Source organism: Miniopterus natalensis, chromosome 18 (genome assembly GCF_054644295.1).
Source record: "Miniopterus natalensis isolate mMinNat1 chromosome 18, mMinNat1.hap1, whole genome shotgun sequence".
Lineage (NCBI taxonomy): Eukaryota > Metazoa > Chordata > Mammalia > Chiroptera > Miniopteridae > Miniopterus > Miniopterus natalensis.
The window spans coordinates 15849760-15868758 of record NC_142098.1 but is presented as its reverse complement, the minus strand read 5'-3'; the positions used below and the strand labels follow the sequence as shown (position 1 = coordinate 15868758).

At 44.7% G+C, this 18999-nt stretch overlaps 2 protein-coding genes and 1 long non-coding RNA gene across 4 annotated transcripts in view; 1 reads left to right on the top strand and 2 right to left on the bottom strand.

Annotated features, from left to right (window-relative positions):
* GSE1 (Gse1 coiled-coil protein) overlaps nucleotides 1-8595 on the top strand; it is a 400693-nt gene extending 392098 nt beyond the window's left edge. For both annotated transcript variants that reach the window (XM_016197171.2, XM_087827100.1), the window contains exons 14-17: nucleotides 695-1066; nucleotides 1616-1888; nucleotides 3800-3903; nucleotides 4632-8595. In XM_016197171.2, the coding sequence (XP_016052657.2) occupies nucleotides 695-1066; nucleotides 1616-1888; nucleotides 3800-3903; nucleotides 4632-4766 (884 nt within the window). In that variant the 3' untranslated portion in view covers nucleotides 4767-8595. The remainder of the gene's footprint in view (nucleotides 1-694; nucleotides 1067-1615; nucleotides 1889-3799; nucleotides 3904-4631) is intronic.
* On the bottom strand, nucleotides 3100-4870 carry LOC107525105 (uncharacterized). The gene is made up of 2 exons (XR_001602025.2): nucleotides 3558-4870; nucleotides 3100-3254 (listed from the first exon to the last, which is right to left on the bottom strand). It is a non-coding gene; the product is annotated as an uncharacterized LOC107525105 (long non-coding RNA).
* On the bottom strand, nucleotides 7850-18241 carry GINS2 (GINS complex subunit 2). The gene is made up of 5 exons (XM_016197199.2): nucleotides 18120-18241; nucleotides 17590-17704; nucleotides 13777-13876; nucleotides 10795-10921; nucleotides 7850-10560 (listed from the first exon to the last, which is right to left on the bottom strand). Exons 1-5 carry the CDS (start codon nucleotides 18207-18209, stop codon nucleotides 10435-10437), a joined length of 558 nt encoding a protein of 185 aa, XP_016052685.1. The 5' UTR covers nucleotides 18210-18241; the 3' UTR covers nucleotides 7850-10434.
* Between the last annotated feature and the right edge of the window lie 758 nt (nucleotides 18242-18999).

The window sequence follows — 18999 nt, the reverse complement described above, 5'->3', positions numbered from 1 at the left end:
GCGCTTCTTTCTCTCTCTCATACAAGCTTCCTCTGTGATTCTGAAGGATCTCCTTGGGCCAGAACATGAAATTTGGAACTCGGGGCTCAGAGTGAAGGGGGAGGGTCCCAGCTTCCACAGAACTCTGGCAGTCAGTGTAGTCGTAGCCATCGTCCATCAGTCCAGTGGTGTCCCAAGCCACCGAAGCCCTGTATCCCAGGTCTCGGCACCACCGCATCATCTCTGCGGCTCCTGCCTGTCCTTCCTTGGCACCCCTGTGTCTGTCTCATTCTTCCTTCTAGGCCTCTCCAGCATCTGCTTTCACACCTCCTCTCTCTCCTGTGGCTTTGATGATACATCGCTGTGCTGCTAGATGGAGCAGGAGATCTTTATTACCCAGCCCTGTTCTTGACTCCTAACAGTCTTTCTTGTCGGGTTAGGCTACACTACTTCCTACCTTTTGGATGACCTAGAGCAACTTGCTTCTTCCTTCAGATTCTTTTTCTTCCCAGATGCCTTCCTGGGGCACCTTCTAAGGATGGACTTGCTGCCACCACACCCCGTCTTCAGGCCAACACAAGGCTCACTGAAATTAAGCGGACTCCTGAGTCTTGTCTTTTGTACTAGGTCTTTGTTAAATGTAAGTTTTAGAGGTCAGGGCCCACCTGGTCTCTTGCAGCTCTTAAATATGTTCCTCGCTTTCTGTCTCTAAAAGAACCAGCCACGCAGCCAGCCTCTCTGGATATGGAAAAGCCTGTGGGTATTGCTGCTTCCCTGTCTGACGTCCCAAAGGCCGTGGAGCCTGGGAGACTGGAACAGCTCCGGCCACAGGAGCTGTCACGAGTCCAGGAGCCAGCTGCTGCCAGTGGTGAGAAGGCCAAGCTGAATGAGGCCCCTGGGGGCAAGAAGAGCCTGAGCATGCTGCATTACATCAGGGGCCCCACGCCCAAGGACATTCCCGTGCCACTGTCCCACAGCATCAATGGGAAGAGCAAGCCATGGGAGCCCTTCATGGCAGAAGAGTTTGCACATCAGTTCCACGAGTCCGTGCTGCAGTCCACCCAGAAGGCCCTCCAGAAGCACAAAGGTAAGGAGGCTGTCTCCGCTCTGCTCGTTACTGTAGCTCTGGCTAATGTTCACAGGCACCGGCAGTCACTCAGCAGCCATGGGATCGCAACTCTGGAACTTCAGTGTGCACAAGGCACTTGGGGAGGTCATTAGAAGTAGATTTTGCCTAAGCAGATCTGGGGTGGGGCCCAAGAGTCTCCATTTCTAGCAGGTACTCGAGTGATGCTGCTGCTGGTGGTCTATAGACCATACTCGGAGGAAATTTAACATGTGATGCCATCTGAGTTTAATTGAGGCACTTCTTTTAGTAAGGCCAGGCGAGGTACCTTTCTTGCAAAAATAGGATCCCTGTGTCCTACAGCTGAGGCTTTTCCCAGTGCCCCCACACAGACTTGCCTGGAAATCTCCCTAGACTTGGTGGGCCTGGTGAGCACTTTGTGACCTAAAGGCTGTGCTAGGCCCACGTGTGAGCTCCCAGGTTCACTCCTCTCCAACATTTCAGTGGGAGTCGCTGATGGTCAGATAACAGGGTTTGCTACATTTCATTCCCGCCGTTTCTCCTCCCCAGGGAATGTAGCTGTGCTATCTGCAGAGCAGAACCACAAAGTTGACACGTCCATCCACTACAACATTCCTGAGCTGCAGTCCTCGAGCCGGCTCCCTCTGCCCCAGCACAATGGGCAGCAGGAGCCTCTGGCCGTGAGGAAGGGCCCCCTCCCACAGGAGACGGACCAGGACTCGGAGGAGGAGGCAGACGGAGAAGAGGACGACGACGAACCCCCCAGGCGCAAGTGGCAAGGGATTGAGGCAATTTTTGAAGCTTACCAGGAACATATAGAAGGTACGAAGGGGAGGGGGGAGCAGGATGAGAGCCCAGTAGAGAAAGTGAAAGTTTAATAGACCAATCAGTGCAGGATTTCACTGCCAGCATTGGGGACAGTTTCTAAGTGACAGCACTGGCAGATTTTCTGGGGCACAACTAGGTACTAATACTACAAGGTAAATTCTCCTCTGCTGTTTTGCCCATTTCAAAAACTGGTCCTCAGGCTTCTGTAGGTGCCTAGGCTTACTTATTAGTGGCAATTCCTCGTGGACAAAGTTGAGACCATTCTCACTGGAGAAACTGAAGTACCAGGTACTTACCACCACTCAGTGTGACAGCCTGACACTCACAGCTACATGCAAGGGTTCTAGAAAATGAAGTTTATTAATTTAGCTGAGCTCCAAATAGCCAGGCCTGATCGTCTGAGCCTGCCTCGCATTTGAAGCATCTCAATGCTGGTGGCAGTTTCCCTCTCACGCTCTGTCATCCTCCTGGACCAGCACTTTGTGCAGGGAGGCAAGCCCATCAGCCTCCAGAATGCTTTATTCTCAACTTTGAGTGCATACTCTGCCTCTGCCTGGTGACACACATCCTGCGGGGACTCGAGCCCCACCCCCTCCCCCGGTCTAGTGCACCAAGTGGTGGGGTCACAGGCTTGCACCCCGGTGGAGTTCTGGCACTGTCACTGCGCTTCTAGCTTCGATGGAGACTGGGGTGCTGTGAACTTGATGCAGGGAGAAGTAGGGAACCCAGCCTTTCCCTCCATAGTGAGACAGGCAGGGGGCTACTGGGAGTAACGAGCCCAGCACTGGCGCGTGCTGAGCCTCTGGTCTCGGTCCCGCTGACATGGGGAGCCCTGGCCCCTCTGCCCTCACTGCATTGGCAGCGCTGTCAGTTTGACATAAGTTGGGAAGCGCCAGCCACAACTAGCAAAACCCAGGCTGCCACCTCCTAATTCATTACTGTGCTATAGAAGAGTTTTATCAAGTATTACCAAGTATTACTATGTTGTAATTATTAAACATGAGCACTTGATTATGAATATCATAACCATTTCAAATACAATGAAAATCAGAGACAGACTAATAAAGGGATGCCCATGTAGCCACAACAATTCCTATGGTTCACTTCCTTTCCTCCCCTCCTTCAAATGGAATCCTTTGAATTTATCCATCACTTCTTACATGTTATCTTTTAAGTAAATACATGTATGTGAATCCAGAGCAATATACAGCATTGTTATTTATTTCAATGGAGTGAAATTTATCCACCGTTTCTGGGTTGATGTTTGGGACTTCCTTCCCTTTCCCCAAGGACCTAATACCCTGCATTTCTTTCTAAAAGTCTTCACGTTCTGCTTCTCTTATGCCGAGAATTCATTTGTCTAAGAAATAACAGAAAGAGAATATTAATGTTTCCTCCTTGCTGAATTTGACTTAATACATTTAAGATTTTAAATCTGTTTTCTTAAGTGGCATTAGATGCTAATTTTATTGTACTTAATTTGGCTATCACAACTGTTCAGGTGGCACCCCTTGGAAGTTACACTCTTGTTAAAGCCTGGAAAGACAGATTTTATTTTACTAAGTTTATTCTGGCTGTTTTCTATCAGCTTAAAAACTTTCAAGGCTAACTCCTAAATTTTTTTTTCCTTTTTGAAAAATTATCGTTAAGGCCATAAACTTACCCTTAATTGCTTCTTAATCTGTATCCTTTAAATTGCTTTTTGCTGCTTGATCCTTTGTCTTTGGTCCTACTGGGCTGGATTTAATTTAGTAACACTGATGTATTTACCGGCGTGATACAAAGAGCTGGAAGCACTGTGGTCCAAAGGAGCGCACTATGCTGGCTGCATTAGAGAGGGAAAACAATCGCCAGGCCTGTGACCCTTGTAGACAGAAAATATATCAACATCACTTGTCTTTTCAGAGCAAAATCTGGAGCGGCAGGTGTTACAGACACAGTGCAGACGGCTGGAGGCCCAGCACTACAGCCTCAGTCTCACAGCAGAGCAGCTCTCCCACAGCATGGCGGTGAGTCTTGGGAGGCCACACACGGGAAAAGGAATGAAAATCAGCTCCAGAGGGGGTTTTCTTAAAACACTTTTTTTGTTTAACTTTCAAAGTTTGGGTTCAAGAGCACCCATACAGACAAGTTTTGAGGGAAAATCCTGCTCTTAAGAGTTTAAAACTTAGGGAGCAAATTCAGGGGTCAGTTGATTACCCTGGCTAAATTAATTTGCAGAATATTGATCCTGGAAGGATGAAGATGCTATTTATATATACCCCTTTTGGGGATTTATTGCCTTTGTCAAGCTCCCCTGAAGGAAGATGATTTTACTGAAGGACTCAAGTTATTGAGGAAAACAAATCACCTCTTTCCCCTTTGCAGCCTGGTTCAACAGGTCTTCCAACTATGACATGTGACAAACCCCGAGGACTTCCTCCCAGTGAGGGGTATGGGGCTTATGCAGATCAGGTCTGCATATCTCAGCCAGTCCTAAAGCAGCAAAGGTTTTATAGTATCAGGGCTTACTTTTTAAAATCTCAAGGTCAAGCTGAAAGAATAGTGGATGCTGGTTCCATGAGAGCAGGTATGAGAATCTAAGACTTTGGAACAACCAGTTCAGTCGGCCCCCAGAGCCCACTCTCAGAACTGGGAGGAGGATATTGTGGTTTGCTTTTCCAAGTGGCCTCCAGCACATTTCTGCATCACATACAGTTCTGTGAAACCAGTTTAATGTGAATTTCTCTATCTGCAGGAATTGAGGAGCCAGAAACAGAAGATTGTCTCAGAAAGGGAGCGACTCCAGGCGGAACTGGATCACTTACGGAAGTGCCTTGCGTTGCCTGCAATGCATTGGCCTAGGGGTTACTTTAAGGGATATCCTAGGTGACGGTTTCCCTTGCACTAGGCCGAACCTATAGTATAGAAATATTATCTATTTTATTACCTTGAATATTTAATATTTTTCACTGGGAGGTTTGAAGCTTAAAAAAAAAAAAAAAAAATGTGCCATGCATGAAGCAAAGGATTCCAGGCTCCAGAAAAAGAACGAACTCACCTTGACTTCAATGCAATTGAATCACCTTTGTAATTCAGCGAGCAACCAATGTAGGACGACGCCCATATATTTTTTTAAAAGGCGGTTTTATTCTTTCTTTCCCCATGTCACCGTTTTTAAATCTGAAAATGAAGGCTTCATTACCAACACTAAAACTTTATCATTTGTAGCCCCTGGGTGCATAAGATTGGATCAAACCGCTTGTGTTCTATTTCTTGTGTTGCCATATTCCTATGCCTGAAGGACCCAAGTTTGCTTTTGCTGCAGCATGGGGTCGGTCTCCTTCCCCCCAGGATGGAGACCTGCTTCAGCTGAATGAAGGTGGGGTGCATTTTAAGTGAAGGGCTTATTTGTTTCAGTTGCTTTTCTGCAAAATTTTCTTCAAAGCAACAGGTCCTAGGAGCACACAAAGTAACAGTACTAAAGCCTCACCCATGTGCTTTTCCCTGGAAAAGCTCTTACCTAAAGGTAAAGCAAATCGACAAACTGAAGGTACCTTTTTTATTACTCCGTGGGGGAAATGTACAGAGCTCTATGTATACATATATTCACACCCACCAAATTGTTGCTGCAGTGGGGGGTGTTTTCATACAAACAAATTTTGAGAGAAAAGTCAAAGGTGCTTCAGCCTTGTACTGTGTATATATATTAAAAAACAAAGTTTTGTATGTTTTTATTACTTTAATTATTGTTATAAAAAGCCTGCCATTTTTAATATGTGGTTTTGGGGGATTTTTGTTTGTTTGTTTGTTTTCCTGTTTGGGGGTTTTGTTTTTTTGTTTCTGTTTTTTGTTTTCCTGGGCAAAAAAAAAAACTTGCTTTTAGTGTTTGTACTGCTGCTGGTCAGGACATTAAATATTGAAGTGTTTTTAAAAATTAAAGAAGAAGAAAAGTAAAAGAGCTTACCACTGGCGCCTATGCGATCACTTCATTTTTGAGTTGCACCAGAAAATGTAGAAAGCCATGTGTTACTTCTTACCTCCTCCTCTGCCCCCTCCCCTCAGCTCTGGACAGCAAAGAGCAGTTATACCTAGTTGCTATTAGTGAGGAGGGGCTAGTCCATGGTGAACAAGACGCATACTGAGTGTGCACCTATGTGTGCACATACAGACATGGGGCTTTTGTACAAGAACCTTTCAGGAAGTGAGCAGTTTCTATGATAGAATTCTAAGGTGTCTTACAGCAGTCTGAGAACAGGTGCAAAGTAGAAGCGTTAGAGGCTTTATTTAGATGCAAAGCTTTGTAAAAGCCTAAAAGTAGGATAAACAATGTCTGAGCTGAACTTCTCCTCCTTTTGAACTGACTGTGACAAGCACAGGAGCAGCTAGAAACTGGGATAAGCAGATCAATACAAAGCAATGGGGAAAATTTTCCTTCTTGTCCCAGTTACTGCTCATTCAGGCAGGGTTTAATCTAGATCAAGAAAGTATCTCTTGCCTGAATGGGCTTGAACCAGAGGCCAAAGCAGCCAGTGTGGTTGGTCTGCCAGGGGAGGCGGGAATAGGAGGAGGCCTGAGCGTGATCACACCCCTTCACCCAGGGGAAGGGCTGGCTGACCTTCATGAAGGCTACTCACCGATCAGTGGCCGCACCCTCAGCCCCAGACCTTAGCTGCGCAGAACAGCTTGCTGGCAGATGGCATTGTGTCGCTTTATCTGTTCCCACACAGTTTGCTTTGTATGTCTGCCAAGAATCTTCCAGTTATTAGCAAACTCAGACAAAAAGTGCCGCCAGTATTATCAGCAGTCAACAAGCGCCTTCCTCTCCACAGAAATGATTTGATGAGAACCAAGGGCTGTTCTGTGGCCGCCTCCCCTGCAGACACCGAGAGCAACATGTTCCACAGGTGGGGACAGGTGTGCAGAGGGCGCTCTATTGCCAACAACCAGGGCAAAATATCACTCAGTTTCTCTATTTAAAATCTGCTTGCTGTTTCTGGTCTGAAAGCTTAAGAGCTACATCTTAGTACTTCACTCCCAGTCCTTCATCACAGAAAATTTCTGAGTACATTTGCTGATCAGCTTTGGTAACGGCCTTGGCTAAAGTAAAAGAAAAATGTAGATCTAGTAACTTGATGGGAAAGATAAGCACAGCCCCATCCCTCTGCCAGCCGAGGGGAGCTCCCTTGGTTGGGTTTGTTTAGTTGTTAGGGGAGGATGTCCTGGCACACAGGACAAGGGAATGCGCCATTCCAGGGGAGGTCTCGCCCCAGGGGTGGGAGATGTGTCACTGAGCTAGTAATAACTGCTTTTTCTCCTTCCCATTGAAAATGCCACTTATACCCTGCACTTGAGCTTCTCTGTCACTCTGCCACACCAAACTCTCATCTCTGGAGATCTCTGAATATTCTTGGGCTCAAGAAGTAATATGACAATCAGAGAATATAAATATAAACCAGTAAAGGCAGCATAATAAACTATGAAAAAGTTAAAGTGTCTTTTGAAAACAAGTGCACCACTAAGACATAGTACCCAATAATTAGTTTTAAAATCTAAAAACTTATTTTCATCTCATAAGTTTCTTTTCAGTTTGGGCTTAAAAATGGACAAATGTGCGCTCTCTGAAGCTTTTTGTTCACCTTATTTCATGTTGAGTTTAAAAGAAAAATTTCAGAAGTACACCAAATTTGCTCTAGAATTGATTTTGCAACCTCTGTGTCAGTATTTTCGTGAAGAGCTCAGTCCTTCACAACCTCATGTGCCTCCTACAGCACCAGGAGGAGACGGCTGCCATCTGTCCTCTGAAGGGGATTTCACTAAACTTGTCAGGGACACCTTCCAAAGCTGAATCCTGTGGCTCCATATTTAATCAGATACTTAGAAACAAACCAGAGCTTTCCTCAAAACTTGGTTTTCTATTTCATATAATCAGAGCCAAACTGACATGAAAAGAATTTCGTGATATAATCAATTGTCTAAGATAAACGACCAAGATAGGATTTTGAACAGTTTAGTCTATATATTCTAAAGGAAATAAAACACTAAATTGGCATTAACATTCTAATAGATCATAGCCTTAAGAAAATTCAAAGAATATTCAAAGGAGCCCACACTTCAGCAGTGAAGAATTACAACACAGGAAATCTTTAATTTGTACATGGAACCATATTCTCTAAACGCTGCCAAATCTCAAATACTAAGTCAAGATCCTCCCTTCCCTCTGAGCCATGTATTTATTTTAAAGCGTAGAAAATTCCAAGGATCCACCACAAGATGGAGATGGTCAGCACAAGCCGATTCTGTTACTCTTAAATAAGTGTATATTAGCCACTTAGCAGCAATCCCTATACTCTTTCAAGTAACCAAGCTATTGACTTTCTTACTACTTGCAGTAGCCTGTCCCCAACTTTTGATCCAGCACTTAACTTAAACTCCTTAACTCTGCTTGACCTGAGGAAGACCATGCTAATTGGTTGTGTTACTTTGTATGTACCCTGTGCTTAATTGCTAGAACAGTAAAACCAGTACATGGGAGGGAGGAGGAACAGTGCCTCGGTCACTCTGGGGGCAGTTTAGATGCTGTGAAATTAAACCTGTTCTAAGTGTACTTGTTTGAATTAATTGTATTGTAATATTATTTGTTGAATGTAGTAATTAGGTATTTATGAATATATTGCTGTAATTTCTGACAACATCCAAAAAAATAAAATCTTCCTAAATCATGTTAAGTGAAAAATCTTTTTTATGTTACAATAAAACAAGGCCAAATTTAAAACAAAAAAACACACTCAACAACGATACGGCTTTTAAGTAAAATATGAAGACAGATTCAACTGTACCTCAGTCAGTTTTTAAGAGAAAGGTATTAAGGGGTGATCTGAGATACACAGGATTCCTGAACCTCCACAATAACATGGTTTCATTCAAGAAGATTCATTCCCCCGACTGACTAAATCTGAAGGACTCTACGTAAAAGGGAGAAAAGGCAAGTCCTGTCATATGAAAGCAACCTTCTAAACAGTCACCTTAATTGGCAGAGCCAAGGTCTTCTGTGTCCTAATCCCTCTGTGTCTGGCCCTTCAGTGTTCAACCAACCATCAGCTGCTTGTTGGAGGGACATCTAGATGGGTAACAATTTGGAATGGAGAGATAGTGCTTGAGTAACTTGAAGTAAGTTTGGACTTTGAACACTGAAGGGCAAATACCAGATCTTCTCCAGGCTCAGTAGATTATGCATGTACACTTCAAAAAGCCTTTAAGATACCATGCTACCACTTTTGACCAACAATGTTAGTCAAAAACCAGCTGGCTACAGAAACTGCCACTCGTCGTATGACTAGACCAGCGATTTTCAACTAGTGTGCTGCAAAGATTGCTTAAACGTGCAATACCTGGCTATTTAGTCAGGGGCACTATCGTTTTCCCTTACATTGTCACAAAAATGACAACAGCCAACACAACAGCTGTCCAGTGTGAATGTATCAAAATTATACTTTTGTCAGATTGGCAAAAAAAATATTTTTTGGTGTGCTGTAGAATTTAGTAATTAGTTTATGTGTGCCATGAAATGAAAAAGGTTGAAAATCACTGCTCTAGACAATCTTTTTTTCCCCTTTCAAGGTAATATAATTTCTATGAGGAATTTAGCAATTCCCAAATGCTGTAACTGAAATTATTTTCTTACAGAACAAAAGAATTTAACCCTTATTTGAGCCACTGTCACCTATGACAGTCTTTTCCTAAAATGCATCAAGAGCAGCGTTATAGGTTCGGTTTTTCATTGTCTTCAGCTTCACTCCAGCACTCAATAACATGGAATTAGTTGTTCCCTGACTTTGCCCTTGATAAGCAAAAGCAATCCTTTAAACCTTAACCAGAAGTAGCAAAGAGAACAAGAGACAACCAGAGTGTTTGAAATTTACAGCCTCTACATACCTCAGTTTGGTCTCTCAGATCATTTTAGCCACATGGCTTGCTGCTTCTGCTTAGTAGTAAAGCAGGAAAAAATAAACCCAACTGATTGGATTGATTCCATCTTTATTATGTATCAGAACTTAGATGATCAACACCAGTCAGCATCACAAGCCACTCATCTGCCATCCTTACTCTGTGTGAGCAACCTCTAGATTCTAAGTTTAACCCAAGAGATCCATATCAAAAAAATTAAAAAGCCCTAGGGCCACATCGCCACTTGTATGTCTAGCTTTTCAAAGCAACATGTAACATCACCGAACACATCCCCACATCACAGTTCTGTGCAGGAGACCTGAGACTTTGCTAGGGAGAACATCTTGCTTGCCAAAGCCTTTTCTTTCCTCCATAAAGGAATAGTTGGCTTCTAGAGACAGATGTGGAATTAAAGAATATATTGAGAACTAAGTGCAACCTGTTGCTTTCCAAAAATGTTATGAATCCATTCCTTGCTTCATTACACATTTTTCTTATATTCAAATTAGAATTCCAGAACTAGGAGTACCTCTATCATGTCCTGAGCACTCACACACCACTCGGCAAGCCGCCTGCCAGCAGACACAAGGCCTTTACAAATCAAAGGTCATTCTCTAGAAGTCCTGAGACTGGACGCTTTCAGAAGGTTGCAGGTTTGTGCGGAGTTTGTACATGTGGTTGAGAGCTTGTGTGAGGAATGCCCCACTGGTGTTGATCTCCATCAAGGTCAAATTATCCAGCTAAAACACAAGAGAAAACAGACTGGGTTGGTTGAGGAGTTTCTGAGTTTGAGGAAAAGGTAAAATCTACTGAACAAAAATAAGAAACCAATAATTTTTAAAAGCACAGCCAGTAATTCCTGCTTGTGATAGCCTAAGCAGGCAGAATGCTGCAGGAAATCCCCCAGCAGCACTGGGCTTTCCTGGGCCCCAAGGGGAGGCAGCCGCCAGAGAGGCAGCCAGCAGTACCCCTACCTTCGCATGTGCCTCCTGCTGCCTCACGAAGCTGTCAGCAGACACCCGGAGTTTGGCTATGCGAGTGTCCCACACATCCTTGATCAGGGTGCGGATCTCATCTGCTTTCGGGATGTTGTCTGAAGCACTAAAGGAAGCAAAGGTGAAATAAATTATCTAAAGAAGAACTCGGTAAACTAAAGTAATATCCAACTAGAAGTGGCTTTAAAATAAAGGTTGCTTGGATTCAGGCAAAATACACAAGCTGTTCTGACTCAATATTTGTTTTGCCTTGCATTCAATTTTAAAATGTAAGGATTTCTAGCGGTTAAGTTTCGTGGCAAGAAAATTCAGCCATGATTCACACAGATATTTATGCTCATGTTACCTGTCCCCCAGCAGGCAGCGGTACAAGGGCTTCTGTTCCCTACAATAATTAAGTATCGGAGAATAAGCTCTAAGTTGGACATCCTGTGTCTCAGGATAACTGCATGTTCTACGCTATAGAATTTCCATCTAGAATGAATTTGTTTAAAGGCTGCCTCAGAGATCTTGACTTTTATTGCTCATACCCCATCGGCTATTCAAGGGCTTACAACCCACCAGGGAAAGACAACAGCTCTGTGCCAGGCATTGTGCTCAGCACCATACAGCATTTCTAGCTTCACAAAAGCCCTGAAGGGTAGGTATTGGTCTACTATATAGAGAGAACAAAAATACATTTACAAAAATCACAGAAAAAATTGCACATTAGCATAATCTGAACACACTTATACATAGTATATTCTGGGTAAAAGTTTGAACTGGAGTCAGTGAGAGGTGGTCACAGTCTTCCTGTGGGAAATTTTTTCAACTAATCTTTGAAGGAAAAGACAAACTAGAAGATAAAAGCAGAAGCCAATATCATTCATCACCAGGCATTCTAGGATAAGCTGGAAATGATATCTCTTCACATGCTAAAATTAGCTCGTGATTAGATGGAGAATCAGTGGTATAAAATTTATGTAGTGGGTTTTACTTAAAGCCCAAACATCTGGATCCTTTGCTCTGAACAGCAGGTTAAAGAACAAAGGACCTCAGCTCCTTGTTAACTGAACTGCAGAACAAAGGTACAATTAGGTCCCTTAGTCAAATGAATTCTGAAGAATTCTAAGACGAGTTTCAATAGGAACTGCATACATAATATACTGAACTTCAAAAATGAAAGATGAACAGGCCCCTCACCTCTGCTTCCAGATTCTCCTCTCTGAGTCACTCTCCCCACTGCCACAGCAGGCTTTCTCAGATCCATAAGTGGCACACTTCTTCCCGAACACCCTCCCAGGGCCCTCCACAGACAGAAGAAAAGCCTCAGCTCTCCATATGCCCCAACAGCTCTGCTTCCCAAACACACCATGTCCTTTCACATCTCTGCCTTCTTTTCCAGTATATTTTCCCTCATCTACCCAGCCTAAGACTACCCTTTCCTGGCAGCACCAACATACTGTTAGAAGCATTTATCACACTGCAGTCTAACTACTGGGTAATAGGGTCACATCTCTCCCTCACTAAACCAGGAACTCAAGCCTATAATCATATCTAGTGGAACACTTAGTAAGCTGTGAACTAAAGCCTCATAATAACTGAAGGACAAGTCTGTGTTATGTACCTCGAATTTTCATATGCATCCAGAAATGCCATTTAGTGGGCCCTTGGTCCTTGCTCTAGAGCAGGCAATAGAGAGCTCTCCAAGTTTTATTCTAGTTCTGCTCCTGAATCCATTAATTAAAAGGTGTCAAAAGCTTGGCACTTTACAAACCACATTCTAAGTTTGTCCTAAGCAAAATTATCCACACTTTTCTGCCCCCTCTACTGATTTTTCTTTCTTCTTTCTTTTTTCTTTTCTTTTCTTCTTTTCTTTTCTCTTTTCTTTTCTTTCTTTCTTTCTTTCTTTCATTCATTCATTCATTCATTCATTCATTCATTCATTCATTCAAACAAACATGTGAGCACCAGGCACTGTGCTAGTACACACAAGACAGTCCCTGCCCATTACAACTGGGGGTGGAAGGAAGAGCATAGCCAGACAAGTGATTAGAAAATTTTAACTGACAAATGCTATGGAGGTGTACAAAGATGCCAAGAGGACAGGTAGGACAGGAAGGGAGTACCTGTTAGGCTAAACCAAAGAAGGGAGCAGGGAATAGATGGACTTACCGGCAGAGGGTACAGTATATGCAAAGCCCTGAGGTGAAGACCTTGGTAGGTATAAAGAAGTAAAAGAAGGCAATGTGAGCCAGAAACTTAGAGAATCGGAGGGAAGAACTGTAAGAGAGTTATGAAAGAAGGAAGAAGGAAACCAGCCTACGCAGTGCTTTAAATACTGTGATCAGGACTTTAGACTAAACCCTGGAAAGGTTCCAAGGAATATGGGAATCACATGGCAGCTTTATCTTTAAAGGACCACTCTGTTTGCAGTGTGGAAAGTGAATTAGAAGCTGATGGGGAGCAACAACTAGAAGTAGGGAAACAATTTACTACAGCACATTTCTGCCACTAGCTGGCTTTTCTTATAGCTCAGGGTCAGAGGCAAATATGAGTTCTCTGCCCTTTCATGTGACAGATGTGTAAGAACTCAAATGCACATAACGAAAGAATAAAAGGGTAAAGCTTTATTAATAAAACATATTTATCGTTAAGAAAAAGGCTACTGCTGAAAATCATGATGGAGGCTCATATTGGGTTCAAATATCAAGTGATAATTAGGAGGCAGAATGAAAAGAACCAAGGGATTTACTGGGAGAGGGAAGGGTGGAGAAAAAGAAAAATGAGAGAGGGAGAGAGACTCCAGGCAGTGAGCATGTGCACACAGATGACTCCCAGATTACTCATCCGAGGAAGCGGTGGCCAGGGATACCACTTACTTGGTAATGAGTGTGGAACAAGAAAGGAAAGGCAGGGATTAAGGGATAAGAACCACAAGTTCAATCTTACATTAGGGCTCTAAGATGTGAGATTACTTACTGATTTAACAGGAGTTTGGTCAGTTCCATATAGTAAGGGCTAGGCATAGGGGTAAAAGTTTCTTCCATTCGTTCATGATCCCTAATCTTCTCCAACTTTTCTGAAATTTAGAAATGAATACATTTTACCATCATCACAACCACAATTTTTTAAAAAATCTTCCAAATTTACCAACTGCCTATATTACCTATTCAATCAACTAGCAAATATATTTTTAAAAGTTTTTGGAATATCATTTGTATCACTAATTTGATTCAGGGCCTAGTTCCTGGAAAACATCCGAGAAGGTATAAATTATTGTTATTGTTGCTTTGCCTGCAAAATATATTAGTAAAAAGAATGTCAATCAGAAGTTCTTCTCTTAGTGAAAAAACAAAGTATTCTACTTTTGATGCAAGAAGTGATGAAAGTAACCAGTGACTGGAGAAATTTATTTATACTAAACCTTGTTCATAAGAGCAAGTCTACAACTACAGCTACTCCAGTTAGGGGTGAGATGATAATAATGGGAGGTTGGAAGCCCAGCATTAGAATCAAATAGCCGAGTCCAATTCCATCCAGCTCTTGCACTCCTCTCCACATCCCACAACTGCCTTCCCCCTCTTTCCCTGACTTAATAGCCTGAGAAAACCTCCAGTCCTAAATCTGGCTAAGTTCACTGTGGCTAAGGGACACACACAGACACAACCATGCTGTAGGGTCTCACTTTAAAGGACTGACCACCCATCTCCAGGGGGCCCTTGGCTCTATCCTGCAATCCTATGAAACTTCCCTGATCCATTCACCCTCTTCATGCCTTCTCTCATCTCACTGCCCTAGCTCTCAGCCACTGCCTTGTGGAGTGCCTGCATGCTCCCACCACCACATCTTCCTAACCTCCCTGCATCTATCGCCATACACAAAGGCCAGCCTTCCAGGTATACACTGGACCCTCTCTCACCTGCACAGAAATCACTCCAGCAACTGTCTCTCTCTCTTGAATGATCATTTCCCCTCAATATATGACCATTCCATCAAACACCCTACAACATCTTCCACCTTAAAAAGAAAACCTGCCCTGGCTGGTGTGGCTCAGTTGGTTGAATGTCATCTCATGCACCAAGACGTCACTGGTTTGATTCCTGGTTGGAGCACATGCACCGGTTGTAGGCTCGATCCCCAGTAGGGAGCATGAAGGAGGCAGCTGATGGATTTTTTTTTTTCTCTCTCTCTCCCTCTCCCTGAAATCAATAAAAACATATTTAAAAAAAGAAAGAAAAGAAAGCCCTTTCCTGACTCCAAATCTTACTCCAGCTACCAATCCATTTCTCATGCCCTTTACAACAAAACTTCAAGAGTTGTCTGACACTGGCATTAACTTCCCCTCAACCACTCAGAGGGGTGTCTACACCGCCCCTCCACCAACTCAGTTCACCAAGGTCCACATCCTCCACTAGGCCAAACCCTGTGGCTACTTCTCAGTCTCCACATCTGACAAGGGTCAATCCTCTCCCCTGGGGTGGATTTATCATTTAGCTTCTGGTACACCAGAGTTCTCATCTCACCAATTCCTCCTGACCTTCCTGACCCCTCAACACTGTGGTGCAGGGCTCAGTTCCCTGACCCTCTCCACCACCTAACCCCATATCCCACATGATCTCTTCCTGCCTCATTTAAATACCATCTATGTGCTCATAATGACATCTAAATTCACATCCCCAGATCAGCCCTTTCCCTGAATTCCTGACTCAAATACTCCACTGCCCATATTATTTCCATGTGGATTTCTATAAGGCACCTCCAGTGTAAAATGTTCAAACCCCCACTCCTGGTGTCCACTTTAGCCTACACACTGCTCCTGCAGTCTTCCCCATCTAAGGAAACAGCAACTCCATCTCCTTCTGTAGCTCAAGCCAACAACCCTGGTGCTAATCTTTAATTAACTCTGCTCTCTCATACCCCTCAGCCAGTCCTTCAGCAAATCCTGCTGATTATTCCTTCAAACTATCCCTAAACTCCAACCACCACTGCCTATTTCAATCAGCTGCTCAAGCTCCTCTCAGCTCTTGCCTGGGTAACTCTCTCCTGCTCTCTCCCAACACATATCTTCTCTGCACAGCATACTCACTCTTTTCTTTTTTTAAAATCTAAATCAGAATATGAAACACCTCTGTTCAAACCCTGCAACGAATCAAAAAGATTGCCATCCAATGTTGGCCAGGATATGGAACACTGGAAACTCTTGGACAATTCTGGGGGGGTTACAATAATGGCTCAACCACTGTGGTGGACTGGTTGGCAGTTTCTTACAAAGTTAAGCACAGTCTGCCCTAAGACTGCAATCCTACCCCTCTAGAAATAAAAACATATCCACAATAAGACATGGGCAAGGCTGTTCAAAGCAGCCATATTCACAACAACCAAAAATGGGAAATAACCCAACTGTCCACCAACAAAAGAATGGGTGAACAAATTGTGGCATACTTATACACTACAACTACTCAGCAAAAAAAGAATGTAATGAGACATGCAACAACAGCAGTGACTCTCTAAAACATTATATTGAAAAAGAAGCCAGAGGTCAAAATTGACATACTAGATGATACCATTTATACGAAGTTCAAGAACAGGAAGAACCAATGTGGTGGCAGAATCAGAAAGCAGTTGGTTCTTGGGCAGTGTCTACTGACTGACTAGTGAGTAGACACTACAGCCCAGGACTATGAAGGAGCTGGGGTTTAGATGGGCCAAAACTGCCAGAGCTGATCTTAAATGAGGAGCCTTGAAGGGAAGCAGCCCTAACAGGTCTGGTGGGACTAAAAAAAACCTTCCAAGCAGAAGAAATTGGAGTTTCCCATTATGTTTCAGGGCCACTCACTCCTTTAGGACAGGGAGTAAGGAGGAAATGCCCAAGCAGTCTATTTCTTAAACTACATTTGAGAGTGCCTGGCCGAAAGTGTCCTTGCTTCTAGGAGGCAGGTATCCCCAAGTGATTCCCAATGGGGAGGGGACAATCAAAATCCCTGAGCTTTCCAAATTCTACATGCATGACTATTCTATTATTACCACCACCACCACCACCACGACGAAGATTCTTTGCTATAATGAGACACTCATATCTTTGATAGGGACAAGACTGCAAAGGATAAAGTCAGGGTAAAGTCTGTCTGTGTCTTTGATGCATTATTTTTTGCTTTTTTCTAACAGCTTTATTGAGGCATAATTAACATACCACACAATTTACCCATTTAAAGTATACAATTCCACTGTTTTTAGTATATTCACAGAGTTGGACAATATCTTCTTTACCCCAAAAAGGACCCTCCACAATCCCTCTATCACCCCCAAAACCTCCATCCCTAGGCAAGGACTAATTTAGTTTGTCTCTGCGGATTTGCCTGTTCTGGAAAGTTCATATAAATGGAATAAAACAAATATGGTGTTTGTGGGTGTGTTTTTTCAGTTAGCATAAGGTTTTCAAGGTTCATCCACATTGTAGCATTCCTTTACATGGCCGAATACTATGCCCTTGTATGGATGACACATTATTTTCATGCATTCTCTATAATGTAAGATAACTCTGCTCCTCACCATGTTCATCTATATACTTATGTTTTTAAATTAAAACAAATGCTTCTTTAAGGTCTTATAATACTTTAAATTTTAAAGCCAGGTGAAACAGCTTTAAAAGGTGATATACGCATCACCCTAAACTGACCCCCGGTAATAGGCATCAGCTGACGCTAAGGAGTGAACCTGGAACCATTAGTTTCAGCCGATCAGCGGATCCTGGAGTCGACCGCGGAACCCCGGCCCTTTCACCCACGTCCTTACCCACATCCATCCACTCCGGAGGAAGCAACCGACACTTCTGTCTTTGTTTCAGGTTAATCGCCAGCCACAGAGGCACTTGCACTGGTAAGCCAGGGTTAAAGGGCCCCAGGTCCCCCTGCCGGAGGAAAAACAAACCCCGGTAAGACAAGACGGAGCGGAAGGTATTACTGGACCTCGCAGCTGTCAAGTAACAGAACGGGCCCCGTGTCCATAGCAGTCCAAAGACAAATACAAGCCCCGCCCTCGCGCGTGGGGCTGGCCGCACCCGCAGCCCACCTGAGCCCGGTTTCCCGAGGCGCTGCGGGAGGCCGCCCGAGAACACCTGCGAAGCGCTCGCGGGCTCGCTCCAGGGGTCCCCCAGCCCCCCTCCAGACCTCACCCCAACCCCGTCCACGCAGCCCCCGCGGGCTGGGCACACCGAGTCCGCCGCCTGCCTTCCCGTCCGAGACGGGGGAACAGAGCAGGGCGAGTGGCGTCCGCAGAAGCCCCGGCGGCCGGGCCTCTCCCAGACGCGTTCCACCGGCCCTTACCCCGATGAGGTAGATCTTGTCCAGACTGAAGTTCGGGATAATGGTCACCAGCTCCTTCTCCGCCAGAAACTCCACCTCGGCCGCGTCCATTGCGGTGCAAGCGGCGGGTCAGGGACTCGTCGTAGCCTCCGGCCCCTCTGCGCCCGGACCCGCGGCGTCCCTAAGGAGGTGCAGCTGCAGCCGCTTTCGCGCCACCGTGCAGAGCCCGCCCCCAGGCCGGAAGAACCCTTGGCCGGCCTATAGCAACGCGACGCTCTCCGCGCGGCGGCGGGAGGCGGGGAGCGCGGCTGCTACGAGCCCGCGGATTGGCGAGCTTGAACGAGGTTTAGCGCCTACTCCCTTCTGCAGGCCACGCCCCCTCCCGTGTCCCGAGCCCCCTTCCCACCCGGTGTTCGCTGCGCGCCTTCCCGTATCTGGCGCCAGGCTTCCGAGTCCCTTTACCTGCTCCGCGCACCTACCCGCCAACACCCTGAATCAACAGCACCCCTTATTCCTGGGGCCAGGAGTCAGTGCATTTATTGGGTCACAGCATTACCTGAAACAGCCCGACCCCCTGAGAGCGAGGGAAGGCATTTCCCTTCATGTCACAATCTTCTGCCCTCTGTATACATTGGTTAAAAATCTATAAAAAGTGTAGATTCTTGCCCGTCCGGGCGTGGCTCAGCGGTTGAGCATCGACCTAGGATCCAGGCGATCGAGGGTCGATTCCTGGTCAGGGCACATGCGCCGGTTGCGGGCTGCAGCCGATCAATGACTCTCTCATCACTGATGTTTCTCTCCCTCCTTTCCTCTCTCCCTCCTTTCCTCTCTGAAATCAATAAAGGTATATTTAAAAAAAAAAAAAAAGTGTAGATTCTTCTACCCAACCCACATCTCCCAA